The following is a 22,463-nucleotide window of genomic DNA, read 5'->3' as shown; positions in this document are numbered from 1 at the left end:
CCACCTGGGGTTTTTAACGTGCGCTTCTTTGATTTATGCATTGCATTTGAGCATAGTTTTGTTTTCCTCTTATGGACGCTTTATTGTGTTACCTTTTTCAAGACATCTTCCTGCTTGCGTTCATTCTCTACATGGCTTATTATATGCAAATTTCATTTAATGCTTTATTTGCATGTTCCTTCTTTCGCCTTCTATCTGTATGTGTAAATCTTGCGTGTTCAGTTTTATTCTTATTTGTGCTGCAACACCAAGACCATGGTTGTTTCCGCGCACAATAAAAATAAAGATTGATTGATTGATTGATTAATTATTGATATTTCAGGAACCGAACATGGAAGTGGAGTGTAACATGAGCAAAGCGGCGTTATTTTAAAAAGAGCCGAATAGAAGTACCTTGATTATCTTGCCTATCTTATCCTACTCGTCTGCATGCTGCTCATGTTCAAACCCATGCTGTTTTTGCATAATCAACGGCACGCTCGCCGGAGTGGGACTAATCTCAGGTCTTTCATTTGCTCGCTCAGTAAAAAAAAAAACAAAAAAAAAACAAAAAAAAAAAACAAGAACGGCGTTCAGCCACGTCGCCCACTGGAGGAATCATTCACATACTGTTCAATGTTTTGATGTATGCACAAGGAACAACAGAAGGAAGGTTATGAATAGAGAAACTTTCATGCGATCTAAATTGCCGTCCTTGGGTCCGCGGTCCAGAACCTCTGATCAGGAAGAAATTTTCTTTAACTACAAAGTTTCGGAGAAAGCTGCATATAGTTTTCCTTAGTAGCCGCATGGCTGCACTTGAGTGGATGCGAAATAAATAATTACTCCCTAAATACAACTCTGCTCCACACTGGGGACTTCTTTCAAACATTGAATAAGTTCTGTTACTTACAAACGCCTTTTTGTTACTTACAAACTTAGTTGCCTGCATAAAGGAGGAGCCGATTTCCATATGAAAACCTATAAAGAGCTTATATTTCAATGTGTTGATGCAGTTCCGCGCGGCAGTGGCGGACGTCCGGAGACCGGAGGACACGGACGCCAACCTGCTGCGATGGCTGCGAGGTGAGCAACTTTGAAGGCGCGGTTATAGAGCTTTATCTCTGCTGCGCACATTCAGCGAGTTTGGGGTGATGCAGCAATCAAACCCTTGGCCTTGCCGTTGCAACAGGTGTTTGCCTAGGCGTTGAGACAGTGTTCCTACCACGTTACCTCACGCGTACCACGTGATTACAGCATTATGAAAAAATTTAAATAAAAGATCAAGAAAAATAAAAAAAATACCCATGTTTTCCAGCGTCCAAGAGGCTTGATGTTTCTTCTCTAATTCCGTCTGAGAGGCTACGCTGAGTCGGCGACCAGAGGACAATGTTTTTATGTTCTCGAATAGAAATATGCAGCGGGTACACGTGATAAGAGCGTACAGATGCTTACTGCTTCCAGGGCTGAATGAGATAACGTTCATATCTGTTTTACAACTGATCGAATCCCTGGTGATCGATTTGTGCGCTGACACATTGTTCACGAAGGCCTCGGCCGTGAGCCCAAGAAAGTGTGGGTGGGAAGCTGAAGTTTGCGTAAGTGACGTATCAAGGCCTTCTTCCAGTACGCCTTGAGCTGTTGGCATATAATGCTCGCGTCTATCAGGTGTGGGTTGGAGAATGAGATGAGTGTATTGACGAACGTCGGAGGTGAGGAGATGACTGCTAGCAAATTCCTTCAGTACTCGGTATTGAAACACTCTGCTGCCAGTCTGTGAGCTTGCTTATTCAAGGGTACGCTGGAGCTAACGTCTTGGGGGAAAAAAAGGGATATACACTTGGAGGTGGTAGCGAGAGCGGATCTCAGCAGAGCGTGACACCAGTGCATTCGAGGCCGTGGGTCATTTTGGTATTGATCAGTTGGCAAAGTGCTTCAGTTCAGTCTGTATAGGTGGATATTCGGGAAGTGGAGCCACCGATGTTCCATGCATTGTGTTGAAGAGCTGTTCTATTTCTGTGAGAGTCCAGACTATGGTGAAAGAGCTCCGTAGTTGCACTGCTTATACTTGTGCGAGTAAGCAGGTTGCGGTACGCCATTTCGAGACGGGCTTTGAAGTATATGCCACCTGAGCAAGTATCGGTCACGAAGAAAATAGGGAATATCTGGAAATGTCACGCCCCCGTTCTCAAGGAATTGCAAAAAAAAAAAAAGAAAAAGAAAACGAGCCAAAAAAGAGCATCCAACACTCACTGTGCTCCAGTTTCCTCAGACAACTTCCGACATAGAAACCCTATCTCGTGTAGAAATTCTAACCGCGATACGCTCACGACCCTCACACGACACACAACACAACTTGCGATGAGACATTAATGCGCTCGTATTCAAAGCATCTAAGTCTTAAGTGCTCCTCATAAAACTTTCTCCCGATTGGTTTTATTGTGTCACGAACGATGCATTGCTGTTTTATTTCTTGTTGTTACATGGTTTGTTCAACAGCGCTTGTGCCGAAGCCTTAAAACGCACCTGCAGAATTCATGAATACACATATTAACATTAAATAAAATAGTCACGGCAGGAAACCATTCGGCACCCGGCTTTCTTTTGCTTGGACCTCCAGGGAGTAAATGGCGACCTCGCAGCAAACAAAGCAGTGAGAGCTATAGCCTTCGACAACGGGCGCGATGTGCTTGCAGCATTCGCTAAGCGGCACTGAAGAGCGCAAAACTGTGTTCGCAGCGCGCGAGTTCGACTTGGGCCGGGCGGAGCACATGTTTCGGCAGGTGAGCACCAGGTGAGCGCACCCATCGTCGCATGGCTGAGCACTTCATTCCCGAACAGCATCTGCGTTGGCGCCAGCAGAACGGAGTGGACACCCTGCTCGACGACTACCAGATTCCCAAGGTGTGTGGCTGCAAACTTTCCGTTTACCCACTGCGTGTCGAGCGATGCGGGAAAATGCAACTTTGGATATTGAACTGAACTTTTCTGGATCCTTATTGTCTATCCTAATAAGGGAGTAATTACTCATTGTCATCCACCCAAGCGCAGCCATACGGCTACAAAGGAAAGCTATACAGCTTTCTCAGAAACTTCGTAGTTAAAGAAAAATTCGTTTTGATCCGGGGATCGAGCCCGGCACCACCGCCTTTCCGGGGCAGTCGCTCTACCGACTGAGCTAACCAAGACGGCCAGCATATTAGATGGTAGGGCGAGAGCGAATTGATCTAGAACTCGAAGTGGGAAAAGTGTTGTCAAATATTTTTTAGGGGAAACCCCCAAGGTGGAGTAGATTCTTAATAAGGGAGTAATTACTCATTGTATCGTATGCCTAAATGTTCCTACCTGGCTTACCCGGACGATGTCGCCTCTTTATCTTTATTTTTACATCTCAGAGAGAGAACGTTGAATCTCACAGTGTTATATTTAGAAAAAAAAAAAAACGCGAAAGGCGCTAGTCTCAGCTGTCATTTCGTAGTTTACAAGAACTCTGGCGCTTTTGTAAACTAGCCTACAAGAGAAGGTTAACGTGGTTCCGCCTACAATAGCTACCACTCCAAATTGACGGGACAGTCGCTATGAGCTGCAAACGCCTTGTCAAGAGTGACATAAAGACTTCGCATCACCACCCACAACCATGTATAGCATATCGCAAATAAACGTGCGCAAACTACTGTTGAATACCTCGACATTTAGTATATAAAAGTGGTGATCGTGGTAGGCGAGTTGGGTATCAAACAGGGCTGACACCCTACCACTTTTTGTTTTGTTTTGTATATCGAGGCTTACCAAAGCCACACACGTAACTCACGCTGTCTGCGTCTGTCGTCGCAAAGACTGTCGCCACGTTTCCGTCCCGACCGAAGCGGCCGTCTGGTGGCCTTGCGAATAACGTATCCAGTTACCGGTGCCGTTTTCATTAGCCAGAAACGACGACTGCCCCTTGCCTACTGTTCACACGATAAACTGGCCTTTTATTTAGGTGATGCAAGATCACTTCCCAGGTGGAATCCTAGATTGCAACCCCAAAGGTCATCCCGTCTGGCTGATAAACATCGGAAGCGTTGACATCAAGGGTGAGTAGCCTGATACCTCGGGCTCATGTATACTTTCCACAAATCCGTATTATACCAACGTGGACACACTCTAACAACGCAGTAGCAACACATTCTCCAGCTTAATCCTTGCTGAAAAGCCGCTCCGTAAACACAGATGAGGAAAAATGTGTTATATATCACAATAGGGTTCCTCACCCGGGGGAGCGACTAAAACGTCGTAAAGTCTCTTACGGGACCAGGTTAGTGGTAGGAAACTGCCTCATAATATTAGCGAATCGAAACGTCAGCGCCAACCTGCCCTGCAGCAGACGAAAGAAAGCGAACTGAAACGTCGTTTGTTGCCATGGAAACTGGAACCAGCAGAAAAAAGAAAAAAGAAACCCTAATTCCCAAGCATGCAGGATTCAAAGCGCCGCCGGCGAAAACAGCACAACTTCGTTTCCTGGGGCGTCACACAATTCGGCCATCCCCACATAGAGATGTGAAGGATGGTAAAAACATCCTGTTTTCTTTTTTTTTTTTGTGTGTGTGTGGGGGGGGGGGGGGGGGGGCAATGGGCTGTTTTTCGTTGTTCGTTTCTTGTTTTCCTTTTTTTTTTTTATCAGGGCAAAAATTGAAACAAACATTGGAATATTTTTAACGCGATTTGAAATTTTTGCTAGAGCTTACTTTCAGTTAAGGTGGACTTTTCTGCTTTGTAAACAACCACATACAGCGTACGTTGGTGAAATACTAGAGAGTAACTGTTGTAGCGTGTTTTTAGATTACGATGTTGGACATCTCAAAATGGCACAAGTTAAGAGGGACATCGTAGTGGTGGAGTCCGAGTACTTTCTTTTACATGGGATTCATTACTGATCACTTATCTCCGACAAAACACGGGTACCTTGCACTTCGCCTCCGGCGAAACGTGGCTGCCACGGTCGGGCTCGAACCTAGATGCTCCGGCTCAGTAGCCTAGCGAATTTGTCATCGCCTGTTAAGATAGCGTTTTTCAGACGTTAGGGCTACAAGTTCATTGAAGGCAGATCCCACGAAAGCTCCAGGCCGAACGCAGCAAGCCGAATTTAACGCTTACCTCACTGCTTGAGTTGAGAAAAATGGTTGAACATGCTGTCACCCGATGCACCCACACGAAACCACAAAGACTTTTGCCCACGCAAGCTGCTTTATCCGAAACCAAATTTTCTTGCAGTTGGCATTGTTGCTGGATTTGTTCTTTTCGTAAGTCAGTTCAGTTCAGTCATTCAGTCGTGTCCGACTCTTCGTGACCCTATGGACCACGTCACACGCTTTCCGGTCTCTCACTATCTTCCTAACATCACATAACTTCATCTGCAGCGCCTCGAGGATGCCATCTAACCATCGCGTTCGCTGCCTACCCCTTCTCCGGCGACCCTCAACCTTTCCCAACATCAAATCTTTCTCCAGCGACTCCTCTCTTCTCATCAGGTGACCAAAGTAGCTGAGCTTTAACTTTAGAATTTGACCCTGCAATGAGCAGTCAGGGTTTATGGTCGACAATATCGACTGATTTGATCTTCTGGCAGTCCAAGGAACTTTCAAGAGTCTCCGCCAGCACCACAATTCATACGCGTCAATTCTTCGGCGGTCAGCCTTCTTCACAGTCCAACTCTCGCATCCATACATCACCATCTTTTCTTAAGACTGTACTATAACTTTACGTTCAATATATTGGCGCGGACGTGTAATGACGTCTAATGAAATCTAATAAATCTAATGAACCAGAAAAAAGCTTCAACTTGTACGGCTGATCAGTCTTGCCACGTGTACTTTCACAGAGCAAAGAAAAGAAAGACTACTGGAAGCACATATGATAGTTGGTTAGCGTGGTATATTGCTGCAAATATTGAGAACTGTTTGCCCGTGATTCAACGTCTATAGCAGCACTTTCGGCGTGTGAAACAGCGCCTGGGAAAAAGCGAGCAGTACGCGTGCAAGCATTGTAACGTTGAACACGAATTCCCTAATGCGATGCGTTTGACAATGCATCTGTTGTCGTGTAACATATTTCGGGTGAACATCAAGGAAATGTATTTGAATGAAACAAATGCAAATCATCACTATTGCTTATCAGCGCAGCCATCAGTCAAAGAAAAGAACCGGTAGTCTGCAGAGACGAAGAACAGCACCCATCACTGACAAAATCGAGGGTAGGCGTCCCTTGACCATATCACTTCCGAGCCGTACGCCGCTTTAGAAGCGTCTCGATAACTTCTGAGCGAAGCTATGCACGACTTGAAGTACACGTGAGCGAAGAATCATGAAGGTGCCTAGCGAATACTTCGTTTCTGAAAACGTTGACAGACGGCGGGAGTAATATTCGCTGCCAGGCACTTATGAATTGGTCATGGCACGCCAAAATCATTCCTCTAATTGTCACTCGAGACAGGCAAGAGTTGACACATTGCGATTTATGTACCTGGCAACACGCGCAAAGTGATTGAAATGCTCGGAATGGATATGGTAGTGACGCTAGACACAGGCGGCACTAGCAGCATAGAAGCAGCCGGTGGTACTATTGCAAGTAATTTGCGCGTATAGCACGCATTGGATGCCAGACGAAGAGATGAGATGTCCAGGAAGTCCAGACGAAGTCAAGTCCACTTGTCGAAACGTTGGCTCAGCTTGCGAACTGAGGCTTCCCCTCAACCTTTGTGCCGTGCTCTTTTATAATGTATTGGATATGCAACTCATGGCCTAAGCTTGCTTGTGAATGATTTGTAAATTCTTTATTGATATTTGTGCTTTTCTAGCGAATAAATTCAGGCTGTTCTTTTCATGTGGTTCGTTTCTTTTTTTAATGTTTACAATTTTTCATAAAAACTCGTTTTCTTAAAGTTATTCCAAATTTCCTGAAATTTTATATCTTTTTACCCGCAATACTCATTCTGCGTGCATTTAGATAGCTAAATAATTTTTAAACATGTATTCTCCTTCAGTAAAGAGATGCGCTGAAGTTGTTGAAAACTAAACTAAATGGAGTTTCCTATCCGAGACCAGGCTACCGTACAAGACTTTTGAGTTCCAAATGTCCGACTTATTCTTTCTGTCGTCATCACATCACAGTAATTATCAAAATATTTTATACACTGAACCCGGTATAGCATTTTTAATTTCGGCATTGTTAATAACGCTGACCTAAACCTAACGCCATAAATGAAAGAACAAATTAGCTCTCTTCATGTGACGTACCCAAAAACATCGGTACCACAGAACCACCTTTCAACATTCGTCATTATTACTGAGCTCTTGTCACAGTAGAAAGCCGAATGCTTCGTAGTCTGACACTTTCCGCTCTCCTTAAAGGTTCCAAAAATTGTTACATGTTGCCTCGAAAACACTCGCTGTCGACCCTTAAAACCATCTTCTCTAATGTTTGTTCTAAGAGCACTCCTGATCTCCCCCATACACCTCGTGGCGATATAACTGCGGAGCTCAAGTGAGGGCCTGCGCGGACGTAACCGTTGGGGACATCTCTACGCGCGCGCTCTGCTGTTCTCCAGGCTGGGTTGGGCATGCCAAACCCATCAACCTGACGTCTAGCGATGGTTGCGCCAACGCAATAAGTTGAATTGAATTGAATTGAAGTTTATTTGCATCACATCCCATACAATGTGTATATGACACTGGAAACGCGAGGAAAAAGGTGTCTCAAGGACACCTTGACAAAGCCCCACGCTCCCATAGTGGCCTCACGCAACAGCGGCAGAACAGCTCTGTGAAAGAAAAAAAAAAAATCAACTCAGCAGGCGCATACTATGCCGAAGAGTGGGCTGGCGTTCCATCTCGCTTTCTTTCTAAACGGGTCACCAGTTGACTTCAACGTTGACCTAACACGCAGCCACCTGAGCTCAATGCCGTATACCCACTGATGATTTTTAATAAGGGAGTAATTACTCATTGCATCCACCCAAGCGCAGCCATACGGCTACAAAGGAAAGCTATACAGCTTTCTCAGAAACTTCGTAGTTAAAGAAAAATTCGTCCTGATCCGGGAATCGAACCCGGCACCACCGCCTTTCCGGGGCAGTCGCTCTACCGACTGAGCTAACCAGGACGGTCAGCAGAGCAGACGGTAGGGCGAGAGCGAATTGATCTATAACTCGAAGTGGGAATGGTGTTGGTCAAATATTTAGGGGAATCCCCCAAGGGGGAGTAGATTTGTAATAAGGGAGTCTCGCCCTACCGTCTGCTCTGCTGACCGTCCTGGTTAGCTCAGTCGGTAGAGCGACTGCCCCGGAAAGGCGGTGGTGCCGGGTTCGATTCCCGGATCAGGACGAATTTTTCTTTAACTACGAAGTTTCTGAGAAAGCTGTATAGCTTTTCTTTGTAGCCGTTTGGCTGCGCTTGGGTGGATGCAATGAGTAATTACTCCCTTATTACAAATCTACTCCACCTTGGGGGATTCCCCTAAATATTTGACCAACTGATCATTTTTGTGGCATCCGCGTTCCGGCCCAGTGTTCCATTAACATAAACGAGCAGTAAATGTATTACCGATGACTGACATTCCTAGGTAACTAAGGCACTGGTGTAACAGGCTGCTGCCACGGGGTGTTCGAGCCTCGTGCTGTCCTCCTTCCCCATGTGCATAACAAGGCGACAACGTGACTCCAGCGGTCGGGCAAACTGTACTACGCAGTATGAGTGCACCTCAGAGAAAAAAATGTATGAGGCTATAACGTCACATTTTCTCACACAATCTCACTCAGTTCACATACGAAATCGCGTACAAGTAGGATGAAATTGTGTGAGGTTATTGTCCCGTAGAACTTTTGCTTTTTCCGTAGGGTGGGGCTGCCAATCACGTACATTACTCCTCTCTCGCGCTCTTGCAGCGCTTTGGTGCTTGCGTAGAACGCAGATCACCGCAGACCTGCAAGAGTGTCGATGCGCGTGCGTGCATATTCAGCCCCGAAAGTTGCGTACCTTTATCTTTGTTGAACTCTAGTGCGCCAAAGAAACGGCTCTCGCCTGCGTACACGTTGCCCCTCGCTCGAAAATACAGCTTCGCTCGACCCACAGCCCTTGCCATACTTTGCCCTCTCTTTTAAGCGGTTCGGACCAGTAAACAAGAGGCCAAAAATTCTCACACGAGAAGGCGCATAATGCATTTCCACTAAAATTACTTAGGAGCGTACATAATTATTTTCGCTAAAAAATTTCTGATCCGAAGTGAGATCTCACTTTGCTGAACGCTACAACGGAAAAATAATTCATTACACTACAAATTACTTCAAAAACCTATTTGTTAGAGTAATTTAATCAATGTCATGTCTGGTCCAGGCCTCTCCAGGGTACGGAAATAGTCTTGGAATATCGGCAAACTGCGTATTTATTGATCTCAAGGCAAATCTCAATTGAATCGCAATGCTAGGATATATGATGAGCGAGACGTGGATGGAGAGAAGCCTTGAAACAGAGCTGCAAGAGCATCTGACGCCGATTCGGAAATCATAATTAGACTCTGTAAACATATCTCAGGCCACAGTAGTACGGTTTTCCGGTTCCTTGTCAGCGAAATGACTAGCGAAAGCTACAGATGGCAGTTTTCCAATTACGTCTCCGCTAATAATCAGAGTTAAGGCTGTATTCCTGCATGCGAGTCGCTTGCGGCCAGGAAGCTGATTGGCTGTACCGATGTTCACACTTGAAAGGATGACATGTGCGTGCCTTGTCCGAACTGTTCTTGTCGGAGAAAGAGCTGTCGATCATGGCTGCAGCCAGCGACGAGCAGCCGTATGTGAATTCGTTCACGCCAGAGGTTTTGTTCATTTCAGCTGCTCCGTGTATTGAATTTCGGGCTGCGGCTCACAGTCGCAAAGCTGTAGATAAAATTAAACAGCGTGCGACCATTCGTGACTGCCGCTTTCGGACCAAAGCGGTCGCACAACCTCTGCGGCTCAAAAATGTGGATGGGTCATTATGATGACAACAATGTGAACGCTATTGGCTCGAAGAAATCAATTGCAGGTACCGTGAAACGACTTTCGTGTTTATTTTTGTCGCGCCTGCTGATTACGGAAGAAAACCGCGCGAAACACCGTTTTCATCCGGTGCTAAAGAAAAATCACAGCTCGAAAATCCCAGCACGGCACATTTCAATTGATATATGCACAAACATTGTCAGGCAAACAGAAATACTTAACTCTAGATTCGCATGGCAGTCTATACTTGATCATGGGAATATGCGCCCAGAGGCCACCGCAGGGGCGTATACCTGCTGAAATCGGCCGATTATACCGCGACAGAGGCGTTTTAGTGCGGACGACGTACATTCGCGTTTCGAAATTCGTTATCACGGGGAAACGCAGAACTCATCTCAAATGCTAACTATAATGCCACTGACATATAGATCCAACAAGGTGGAGGGGGGGGGGGGGGGGATCTCTGTCCGTAGTCGAGACCTTCACGATAAGGCACGAGCATAGACAGCAGGGTCGTCCAGGTAGACGAAGGACAGTTTCTGCCTTGCGTCAGGTAGATTCCCCCGTTGGCCGAGGACGCAGCGAGGTTAGTCACAGGCGCCCCAGCGGCCGACCCACAAGGGCGACCCTGGACACGACGCCTAGACCTTCGCATAGAGGCCTCGTATCGGTAGTTAGGTAGAGGTCACTGATGTAATGGGGTCGCCTTCGAAATCTCTAAACGGCAGTTGAGGGCAAGCGATTTCCAGATTCATATCAAGGCATGCACGAAAACTTATAATGGCTAAGCTGATGTAACAGATATATGCAAAACAAAAATATGCCTCGCTGAAATGTGCGGCAGTTGTACAGGCGTTTGCACCGTTACCATCTGAGCTGCCTACGAGTGTTTACTCTCATGGAGGCTGTACTTACACACAGTCGTGTGTGCGTGGCCGAGTCGTCCCTTTGTTGGAGAGAGCGATAATCGGTTTATTTATGTGTGTGTGTTTTAACCAAGGAAGTTATTCTAAAACTGCTGGAGTGGAGGCCGCCTATAACAGCGTACGCGCGGAGGTGAAGTCTGGTCGAGCGCGCGATGCCCACCTTGCCATAGGCAAGAAAGACTACAGGTCCTAGCGCAACCGTATAGGTTCTTTCCGCGCTCACATTTGCAGATGAGGAGCGTATATATCAGTGACTTTTGGAGAGGGTGGATACAGGGGTGGCTTGTTTAGTTCAAGGAATAGATTTAATACTTTTTTATGAAAATATGTGGGGTGTTTTTCGTGGCTTTTCAACTGAATGTTTTGCTGAGAGGGGCGGTTGCTCTATTTCTAAATAAGTCACTGTCGTGCATTTACAGCGCGGGGTTTTAAACAAGATGGAGCAGCTTTAAAGCTCAATCAGAAAAGTCTTGAATAATAAATTAATATAACAAGTACAGCGCGAACCAGGCGAGGATGGAAAATAGATAAACCTGCACTTAGCACTGTATTTATTTCTGAGTATTTTTGCCCATTGAGTTAACCTAAAGTAACAAGCCTTCTTTAAGACTTTCGCTAAAATGTAGTTTATTCCAGGTTTTCACGAATTTCAGCTCTGTTAGTGCAAGTCACCTTCAGTTGTGGCAACAATGAATAATCGAGTCAAGCTTTAGCAAAACAAGTCTTATATCGTTGTGTAGCTCACGTCGAGTATAATTGCACTACGAGTGAGATATAATTGGGTAGCTTATGTCAAAAAGAGACCTTTAATAACTAAGCGACGCAATCACTCACAGCTAACTTGTTAATTGTGGTTAAAAATAAACTCCACGCTTCAACATATCGTCATATGTATATCATTGGAGAGCTTATGTCGAGTATAATTGCACTGGAATAAATGCAAAATTTAACTAATTAATTAAGCTAAATAATAATTATGATTAAAACTAGAACTTTATTGTACGCTAAATATTCCAAAACAAATTCTAGACCACGCAAAACCATGCAAAACCGATCGCTATCGATCGTCTAACTAGGTTCAACCATTCTTAAACCGCTGCCAATTTTTCTTTTATCATCTGGTGCATCCCGATTTCCTTGTCCAGTTTTACTGTATCTTCGTGCACACGTTGAAGATGTGGTTGCCCAGCAGGGTGGTCGCTTTCTTTTCAAATGCAATAAAATATTGCAAGTTAGAGCTTCAATGTAATCGCTTATGCAGATACGAACGCATGAAGCATAACCAAAATGCATACGGCCGTTTAGTGTGCGCTCGAGAGTGTGCTGATAGCTGAGCTAAACTATGGTAGTGCTACAAAACAATTCATAAATGATTCGTTTTTTTAACCCATTAGTTTACATGGGGCAATGTTTACACCTGAGCTGCAAATAGCATTATTCATCTTGATTTGAGCATAAACAATAGCGAATGACGGCTCTTTGCATGTCGGCTGGATTTTAACGCAAAACACTTAAAACATTTCTGCATGTGGTTAATTTTTCACATAAGATCAACCTTCGCGCAATAAATGCTAAAGGTGAGCGACTGCAGAAACGAAAAAAAAGAATTGTTTTTGTCTCTGTCCGATTGTACCACTTTCGGCTTCCTGCTTCCTGGGCTGCTTTTGCAGCATAGGACGCAGTTTGTTTCCGTCTTTTTGTTCCCAGTGTTCTCTTCGAACGGTTCGCTTCCATACGCTTTCACTTCAATTTTTTTTTTTTTTTAAATGAAACTGCGCATGGGTGCTGTCCGAGTACAAGATGACAGCAACAGCCAACGTTACAACAGTACCACGAATTGTTTTGTTTTTATAAGTTTTTGGTGTACTTACAGATGGAGTTTAATCCCTACCCCTTCTTCTATGTGCGCATTCATTTACAATGCACAGTGCCACCATTCTCGCAGATAAGCATCAATGAGCTCCATAAAATCAAGAAAGCGAACCGACCGCGCCAAGCGAAACCGGTGCATTTTCTCTCCATGTCAAGATGGCGGCATGCGGCTTCAGCTCACGGGCGCCTTATCTACTCTAGCAATTCTATTATAACCTCTTTTAGTTTAACTTCCTAAAGCGACTCAAACTATTAAGGGCGCCGTAGTGGTGCGCTCCGTACACTTTGACCACATGTGCACGGCCGCTCGATGGAAGCGCACTGCTTCCATCGAGCGGCCGTGACATGTGGTTCTTTAATGTGCACTTGCATTGCACATTGCACGGACGTCTACAGGCGTAGTGGACCCACGATGTTCAGCACCTTTAAAATCGAATACAAAATGCATTTCTCTGTTGGAAGTTGTAGCATATAAACATAATTATTTAAATTTTTGTCCCATTATTTTATAGGTTTTTCGAAGTGCTTCTTTCATTGGTGTCTCGTACGCATGCGGGGTTTAATTATCTTTATTCTCTTATATGTTTTTAAATCTATCACAATCAAGTGTTAACTGCTGTGCGCTGTATTTTTCCATTTCTATTCTATTCCATTTTATTACCGATCTTTGTGGTTATGCCGTATATGCCAGTAGGAGGAGGAGGAGGAGCGGAAACAACTTTATTTAACGCATTACTAAGCGTCAAGAATGTCCATGTTAGTGAGCAGCCCTTTTTCTTCACCATCGTGACGATCTCCGGGCCAAGATGGTAAAGGCGATCTTATTGCGCAGGCTTCCTGCAGGTGCTGCCACAGGCTGACATCTACCGGCACTGCATGTATCTGCTGGAGCTACAGGAGAAGATTAAAAGGGACACGTCACGAAAGGTGTGAACCATACTTTGCTCCTTCTTGCTGGTGTCTGGAGACCAACAGGTCCCGCGAACAACGGCGATACGTTTTCACACCGAAATGACAGTCCTGAGGTTTCGCGTGTGAACACGAAACAGCAGCTGGTCAAGCTGTTGCTGTGTGAACCACCGAGCCCGTATTCGTTTTCATCGTTTTAGGAGTGTCGTTTTCGCCCTGACCTCAAATCATCTGGTTGGTGGAAACGCCGGAACAGGATTTCAGTTCTGCTGCCATAACTTCCGGTTCCGGCGTTTCCACTAATCGGACGAAGGCGAAAACGGCACTTCTGAAAACGATACAAACCCGAAATACGCGCGCTAGGGGAGCAGAGACGAAGTAGTTTGCGCGACATTGCGCGTAGAGGAAAGCGCAGAACCAGGCAGCACTTTGTACAAGACAAGACAAGACAAGACAAGAAAAGAGAAGACGGGGTGATTTGTGAGTATAGCGCCAGGACCCCTAATCTTGCTTTGATGCGAGAGCGTAAGAAGACGACGTTCGATACTTTGAGCCATGTTGCCGAAATTAAGAGAATTTAAAAACGGGGCTCACATTTTATGTCGACGATCTTTAACATCGCTATTTAAATTTCCCTTTAAAATAAAAAAAGAAAAAGCTGATGAGTTAATTTTAGTTGCGTAATCGTCTAATTATTAAGCCTTACGACATATATCATGTAAATCTTGCTGTAGAACATGCATACATTTTTCACGCCAAAAGTATCTTTCATAACTTTAATGCAGGAACGCATTTAATTGTTGCATTTTCAGCTTTCTTTGCCTGACCGTCCATCCACACCACGGGGGAACGACTCTCTCAGCAGTGCCATATAAATTTAGGAAGAATTGAAAAGCATTCGTAATGACGCACATTTCTCACGAGAGTTCTTTAACCAAATGAAAGTAATTGAGCTGGAAAGGAAATGGAATTAGTTTGTACGTAGTGGGTTTCAAATCTAGTATCTTCGGAATGCTTTAAGGTCGCACCACCACGAAATATCTTTGGCTTAAGCTGAATAAAGGCGAGCCTGCTGGAGACCACCAGGTACGAACGACGGCGATACGTTTTCACACCGATAGAACACACAACCAAACCTATTCTGCAAGAGCACGCTCAACTTAATACGTTTACTGAACTAATCGATCAGCGACATCGACCTCTAGAACCGTTTCTGTTTCATGTTTTCATGTATCCTCTCACTTGGTAGAAGAAGGCAACCGGGCGCCGAATTCAGGAAGAAGCGTCTCTGAGACCTTCTGTGCGTCATCGGTAGCCTGACAAACGGTTACAAACGACTGACAAATGCCCCCATTGTGGTGCTTCACCAGACGTATGTGATGCGAAACATTTGTTGTGGACATTCCCAGGAACAGTTTCTGTGAGACAACGCTTCCTCAGGAAGGTAGGCCTGCGGTGGGACATTGAATACGACTATCGCAAGTGGATATTAGATAGTTGCTTTATCGGGAACTTTTGCAAATATCTAAGCAAACCGAGTCTACACTCATTCTGATTTTCTTCCACATCTCCTTTCAATTTTTCGCTATGCCTTGTAGCAAACATGTTGAAATAAACGAAAGTGCAAACCTACTAGCGTTCAACTCTTAAAAGCGAAGTTTGAGCGTCTCCTAATTTTTTGTTATTTTTTTTTTCGCATCTGTTTCGAATTCCTTTTGCCCGCACTCGTCAGTGGCTACGTGGCGGTGCTACTGTCATCGCTGGTGCTGCCGATGACAAGGACAAAGCCTTGAGCGGACGCGATTTTTTTTTATCATATTTTTTGTCTTATAGGGCATCAGTAGGGTATGAGATAAAGAATGAGCTAATGATTAAGTGAATGGAAAAAGGTTGGCTGATTTTATGAAGTCCAGGAGTGAGCGATGATGTGGTCCCTGCGGACGAGAATGTTCGCGCAAATTAGAAAAGCCCAGCAACGTCGGTTCGCTCCGTCAGATGACCAGCCCCGGCTACCATATATCCCCGTCAATAAAAAGAGGTGGCCTGCACGGACCACCTTCCTTATCAACCAGCCATGCCTTCGCACAATTACACGAACGCTAGCGTTCACTTTCCTTGTTTCTGCTTCACCGACCACCCTGGAACGCGTGACACTATAGAAAGTAAACACTGTCCAAAACGAATGCTTGCGCCAAGAGACCAAGAACGTCCGATGATTTTAAGTAGACGCTCTATCATCGCTTCTGTCACGTGATGGCTTACAAACTACGTAATGAAAAGATAGCATAAATGTTTCTTGAGGGACGATCTTCCTCGTGTAGTTCTTTAAGACGAGAGCAAAACATGGAGCAACACGCGTGCATTTTGAAGTAGTGCTATCTAAGCATAGCACGAATTATACACTATAATATCAAAATACAAATATGTAAAGATTAAAAAAGTCACCAGGTGACATCCAAAAAGTAAGGTCAGGTTTGGCTTACAAACGCGCGAACACAGCAACTTCATTTAATCATAGTACACAACGAGGCGTGCCTAGCAGAACAGTGACATTACGAGACAGGAATCCTTAGTGATGATGGCGTTCTGCCTCCGAAGCGTTTTCTTTATCTAAAACAAAAATTTCTTTTTAAAAGGATTGCTGAGTTTAATTACAGTGGTAATAATTTCCCAATGAGACGCATTTTTTTTTTTTGAATTTCTGCTTAGATCTCCAACCTTTAATATTGCACATGCGCCTAATCCGGGGTGGCGCAGTAGTTACGGTGCTCGACTACTGTTCCCAAGGACGCGGGATCGTATCTCGGCATCGGCGGCCGCTTTTCGATGGAGGCGAAAAGCAAGGCGCCCGTGTGCTTTGCGATGTCAGTGCACGTTAAGAACCCCAGGTGGTCAAAATTTGCAGAGCCCTCCACTACGGCGTCTCTAATAGCCTGAGTCGCTTTGGGACGTTAAACCCCACAAACCAAACTAATTGCTTCTTTTTTTAAGTTACATTAACTGAGTGCTATTCGAGTTGAAATACTTTTGTGAACTATTGATATCTCAGACAAACGAAGAAACGTTTTAGGTCACCAATAAATGCCGCCCGAGATTTTTTGAACAAGGTTTCAATTGGTATATTTGGGGCTGAAATAAAGACTTAAATAACGTAAAACATTTTCTGCCGAAGGCTTTTTCTTCGTTGACACTACGGTGCAATTGTTGTATGCACATTACTTGGGACCAGTTTTGAATCTAGGAAAAGTAGAAATAAGTATGTAATTTTTGAATGAGACCTATTTTTTTTTACTCGTGTCGAAAATTTAGTGGACGTCACATGACTAGAATTTTTCGCAATCAATCTTGAGGGAGAATACTTTTGGTAGTGCGATAAATATGCATAAATTTGGGGACGGAATCTAGAAATGCCGAGTGGTAATCCTGATGCGTTTGGCGTAGAAGGATTTGAGTCCAACTGCTGAGCTTTCTTATATTTGAATAAAATGAGGAGATCACATCTGGAGGGAAACAATATGAGAGGCTACACAAGGAATACAGACTATGCGGAACTTTATGCGGAGCAGAGAAATTGATTTGGAGAAGCTTAAGCATTTTGAAAGGCAAAAAAAAAAAAAAGTACAGATTGAAGCAAGAAACACACTTATTGCACCCTTCCTTCGAAGCAAAAGCTGCCCACGAGAGGCTAAAATATGCCTTGAGCGGTAAACCCATTGTGGTCCGAGGAATTCCTTTATCCCGCAAAGTAAATGAAAAAGATATCGCCTTGTGGCTGCTATATTTTCAGACCGTGTACTGTAAAACTAGAACAATATTGCATATTTCGCGCGCATATTTTAGATAAACAATACGTGAAATGGCTTGCTCTTTCTTTCACGCCAATGAAGCCCAGCGGCGGAGCTGTTTTTGTAGGCATGATATTTGTTCGCCACTTTCATGAAACTGGCATACCAAGATTGCACTTTGTTATGTTCCTACCGAGCAGCTTGACGAGATCGATTAAATATACTGACCATGAAATTGACACGCCTTCTTGTTGCCCATTCTCCAGCTGGGGCGACCGATCGAGACGCAATACGTGATTATGGACTACGAGGGCTTCTCTATACGCCAGCTGTACTCCTGGCAAGGTGCGTATAGTCTCCTTAGGCGGCACGAACGGCGAGCAGTGAAGCAGTCTACATGGTTGCTTATGGCTTAAGCTATAGCGCCTGCTATGGTAAAGCCGGGGGGTACCAGAAGGTGAGTGGAGCGGGACTGCCCAATTAATATGTCTAAGAGTGGTCTGAGTAAGCTGACGATAGCCATACTCTTTAAAATGGCAGATACGTTTGGGATGCATATTTTTTCTTCCTGGAGAGAAATTTGGGACCTGGGCGTTTATACGATAATATTAATAATTCACTTTACATGATTCTCAAACAAAGCAAGTTGACACAGGTAAACAATGCCTTGACAAGTGCAGTGGGTTTAGCGGTAGTCTTTACACCGCTGAACCTTCATAACACCAAGCGTATTGGCGGGAAACTCCACTGATTCGTGTACGACGCTAATATGGGAGGTAAAACTGTGTAAAAAGGAGACATTGACTCTCTGCCTTCTTTGTTAGTCATGCTTTTGCTTTCAATAAGGCTGTACTGTTCGTACGGGAGTTTTCATGTTGCAGTTCTTCATGAAAAAAAAAAAAAAAAGGTAGTTGAGAGAAAGACGGCAAATATGGAGCCATCAGAACTTTCCTACTCGACATTGTGGATTCCATTCCAGCCGCTGAGATATATTTTTGTCCTTTATTTTATTTTACATTAAGCACATTTTTTTTTTAGCTTGCCCCTCGGTATTACTATTTCATCGCACAGTAGGCGTGTCGCATTAGTTTTGTTCGCGCTACAGAGAACTGAGCTTGACAACCAGTAGCCTGAATGTTTTACAACAACCGACCGATAGTTTGGTTCAGGCAATAGGGTGGTTCACAATAATAAAGACGGATGAGTACTACTGAATTCAAATTTAATTCGAAAAGCTTAAAATTAGTTTCCTGAAATTTGGAAGGCACCTGCAAAGCATGAAAACGTCGTTCTCTGGTTGACGCAATAAAAAAAATGCATTAGGATTAAGAAAAATTCAGGAGTCGTACTTCACATCAGGGCCATTTGTTTAACCTACCCCAGCTACAACAGTGTAGCAAAAATCCCTTGTACGTATAGGAGATTTTCTACACTGGTGTAGCTGGTGTAGGCCAAACAAATGGCCCTATTACCTGTACAGTTTGGGTTAGTAGTAGTAGTAGTACAAGACTTCATTGAGGCGCAACACTTAGGCGCCTAATACATCGATGGCTGCTGGACGAGCAGGCGCTGTTCTTCTTCACCCTCAGCACCAAGCCAGTCCACCCAGGTTCAGATAGTATGGGAGGGGGTTGGAAAGAATGCCGATTGCAATGCAACCGGACATGAAAATAGGCAGTGTGAAAGGTTGGCATAAGGGGTAGGGCAGTTGGGGCATGATGGATCGCGACGAAAAGTGTAGAGATATAGCCGGGCAGGGGTTATGAGTGTGTTCAACTGTATTTGCCGAAGGATATGAGCCTCCCGAACGGAAAGATTAGGATGAGGGTCGGGGTAGAGCTTGCGGTCTAAGCCAGCAGTATTGTAGTATTCTCTGATGGTGGCGCGAAGAGACACTCTCGACCCGCACTCCAAGGATCTTGGCCAGGGGATGAACGGTGCTCGCGGTTACGAGTTTCACGGGCGAGCTGGTTCGCCAGCTCATTGCCGTCAATCCCCGAGTGTCCAGGGATCCATCGGAGGAAGACGGGGCAGGGCTGCAGCGCAACAAGTGCAACCTCGAGCTCCATGGACAGATGACGTGTTAGAGTTATAGATTGAATGGCACGGATTGCAGCCTGGGAGTCAGTGTATATAATATACTGAGGCACAGGTGGGGAGAATGGAAACTTTGAATGGCATGAATGATGGAGAGGACCTCAAGCGAGATAATAACCGGAGGGTGGAGAAATGGGCCGCTAGTGTGTGTGACAGGGATAGATAGACAAGGATAAAAGAGGACCTGGCTTCCGGACCCGGGAGGAGCCACATAAGAGGCATCCGTGTAAGCGACTCCATGGGTATTGAAGGGCGGACTATGACGAGAGGCAGCATATAACGTATATTAAATTTCTTTTTTTTTTGTTTTTAACGAGTTTTACCGGCGCTTGTTCTTCCCTTTCACCATTCTACTCATCCCAAGATGGAGGTGGAATGCGGCATAAAAATGTTCGTGGAAGAATGTTTTGAAGCATATACCATTTAGTTATGTCACTGTCGTACTTTTTGCGTCTTGTGGACGTTACATATTCTTATATATAAATCACTGTTGTAAGTTGTTTGTATGCGCCGAGTAGAGAACAAGCATTGTTTAATACATTCTGTCCCATCCTCCGAGCTCTCTTGTAATGTACAAACAACTGCAATGCAAGGATACCTAGGTGTGGATGCTGCCGCGCGATTATGTGCTCACTACATTGGGCGAGACGACTGCGCCTGCTGGAAATAAATACTGCGCAAGGAATTAAACTGCATTTTTCTTTGACGAGAAGTTTTGAGAAAACAGACCTGCTTCGTTGCTTTTCGATGGAGTGCTTTGTTTCAATCTGTTTCCAGTGCTCAACCTTTTGACGGAGCTTCTGAAGATGTACGAGACTAATTTCCCGGAGTCCCTTGAAAAGGCGTTCGTCATCAACGGTGAGCGAACTTCTTTCCGGGTGGGGATTGACTGGTAAAAGGCAGGTCCTTATTTCAGAGTGCAGTTGTGCGTCCGTTCGGCGGTTGTGCCGTGTGTCGCTGTTGGTGCCGCGTTGCTGGCATAACCGAGCGAAACATACATACATACATACATACATACATACATACATACATACATACATACATACATACATACATACATACATACATACATACATACATACATACATACATACATACATACATACATACATACACACATACATACATACATACATACATACATACATACACACATACATACATACATACATACATACATACATACATACATACATACATACATACATACATACATGCATGCATGCATGCATGCATGCATGCATACATACATACATACATACATACATACATACATACATACATACATACATACATACATACATACATACATACATACATACATACATACATACATACATACATACATACATACATACATACATACATACATACATACATACATACATACATACATACATACATACATACATACATACATACATACATACATACATACATACATACATACATACATACAAAGATAGCGGAACATATTCAGGAAAAAATGTCGCTGGCCTCACAACATGCATCACACTCGGCATGCACACGGTTGAAAACCTGTCGAAAGAGACAGAGAGAGCTGAAGAGGAATACGGCTCACTGCTGGCCGGCACTACCTCATTCATGCCCACCGTGGCTTCGACAAGCAAGTCGGCCGTGTCATAGTCATGACTATAGCGCTGTCTTGTTAACGAGCGTCTCCTGGAAAAAAGCATGCTTTAAAATTCTTTCCACCCGAGGCCGAGGGAATATTGCAGGCTTGAATACCTGCCGAAAACGGAGAACAAAAGAGATAGCCGATGGTTAAGGAGCAAGAAACTATTTAGAAGCATAGTTGAAAAAAAAAAAAGCCACAACTTGACTATAATACGAGGCATCGAAATTTGAATGCTTGGTGTGTTGCTAAACTGCTAACTGAACTTATCAGTGTCTTATCGCTGTTTTGCTAGGCGCGGCAGTTTCGAAACGCTTGCCTCTAGAAATAAGAAATTGAGAGAGTGCGCACCAAAAAAAAAAAAAAAGAAAGAAAAGGTAAACCTAATCGAGTATCACCCGCATACGCCAATTCACCCCTCAATGCGTCCTCGATGCCTCATGTCGCTTGAAGGATATATTGAGAGCTTTAGCTTAGAGAGGACGTACATGGAGCTTGCACAGGAAACTGGCTGGTTGGACTCTGCCCAAATGACTTACGCATTAGTCATGCAGCAATCTGGTACTTGTCTACGCTGATACGTTTTCATTAAGCTACAACTCCAATGAACGAGAGAATGTGACCAGCGTAAGAGTTGTTACCTGTCGAGTCCTTTGTCAGTGGAGTGGCGTATACTATAGTCAGATCAGTTAACGGCTAGAAAATGCGGCATTCTTCGGCATGCCGGACTTAAGCCGTAGCCCCGGTGTATATATGCTTCTGGAAGTGACCTGGAAGTTACTGGCGCGAGCAACAGCAGGGCAACTTCCAGAGGCATGCAATGGTTTTACGGATGAAGCTTGCGAATATCTGGGCTCACACCGTATGCTGGACTTTATTATCTTTCGGCCAAATTATCAGGTGTTTACTTACTCTGCTATGATTGATTGGATACTGCTTTTTTAGTGTGCTCTGACAGTGTGTGACGCACAACTTTCCTGCAGTGCCAAGTTTCTTTCCCCTTCTGTGGAAGATTATGCGGCCGCTGCTCACTCAGAGGACGGTGGACAAGGTGGCCATCTTCGGCAAAGGTAATGCCATGCACTTGATCTATCTCGCGTCCAACCATTCGAGCGGCGAGCTGCGTGAGCCCGCCGACGAGTCGCTCTTCCCGTCGCCGGAGTTCACAAAAGGTTTTCCAAGCGGGGTAGACTCGCAGGATGGTCATTTGCACGAGTTGAGCCTCGAGTCCCTGACTGAAAGCATGCCGT

At 44.6% G+C, this 22,463-nt stretch overlaps 1 protein-coding gene and 1 non-coding gene across 2 annotated transcripts in view; both read left to right on the top strand.

The window, feature by feature from the left end:
* The window catches only part of LOC146208102 (SEC14-like protein 2), a 33,725-nt gene that overhangs the window by 6,521 nt on the left and 4,741 nt on the right, over positions 1-22,463 (top strand). Inside the window, exons 2-9 of the mRNA XM_084591765.1 lie at positions 996-1,065; positions 2,719-2,762; positions 2,821-2,883; positions 3,962-4,055; positions 13,619-13,713; positions 17,747-17,825; positions 20,355-20,435; positions 22,197-22,283. Of these exons, the coding sequence (XP_084447891.1) occupies positions 996-1,065; positions 2,719-2,762; positions 2,821-2,883; positions 3,962-4,055; positions 13,619-13,713; positions 17,747-17,825; positions 20,355-20,435; positions 22,197-22,283 (613 nt within the window). The remainder of the gene's footprint in view (positions 1-995; positions 1,066-2,718; positions 2,763-2,820; positions 2,884-3,961; positions 4,056-13,618; positions 13,714-17,746; positions 17,826-20,354; positions 20,436-22,196; positions 22,284-22,463) is intronic.
* Positions 8,266-8,339, top strand: TRNAS-GGA (transfer RNA serine (anticodon GGA)). Its single transcript has one exon. It is a non-coding gene; the product is annotated as a tRNA-Ser (tRNA).

This window comes from Amblyomma maculatum, chromosome 1 (genome assembly GCF_055883805.1).
Source record: "Amblyomma maculatum isolate TAMU_Amacu chromosome 1, ASM5588380v1, whole genome shotgun sequence".
Lineage (NCBI taxonomy): Eukaryota > Metazoa > Arthropoda > Arachnida > Ixodida > Ixodidae > Amblyomma > Amblyomma maculatum.
The sequence above is the reverse complement of the archived record's forward strand: the minus strand, read 5'-3'. Positions and strand labels throughout refer to the sequence as shown.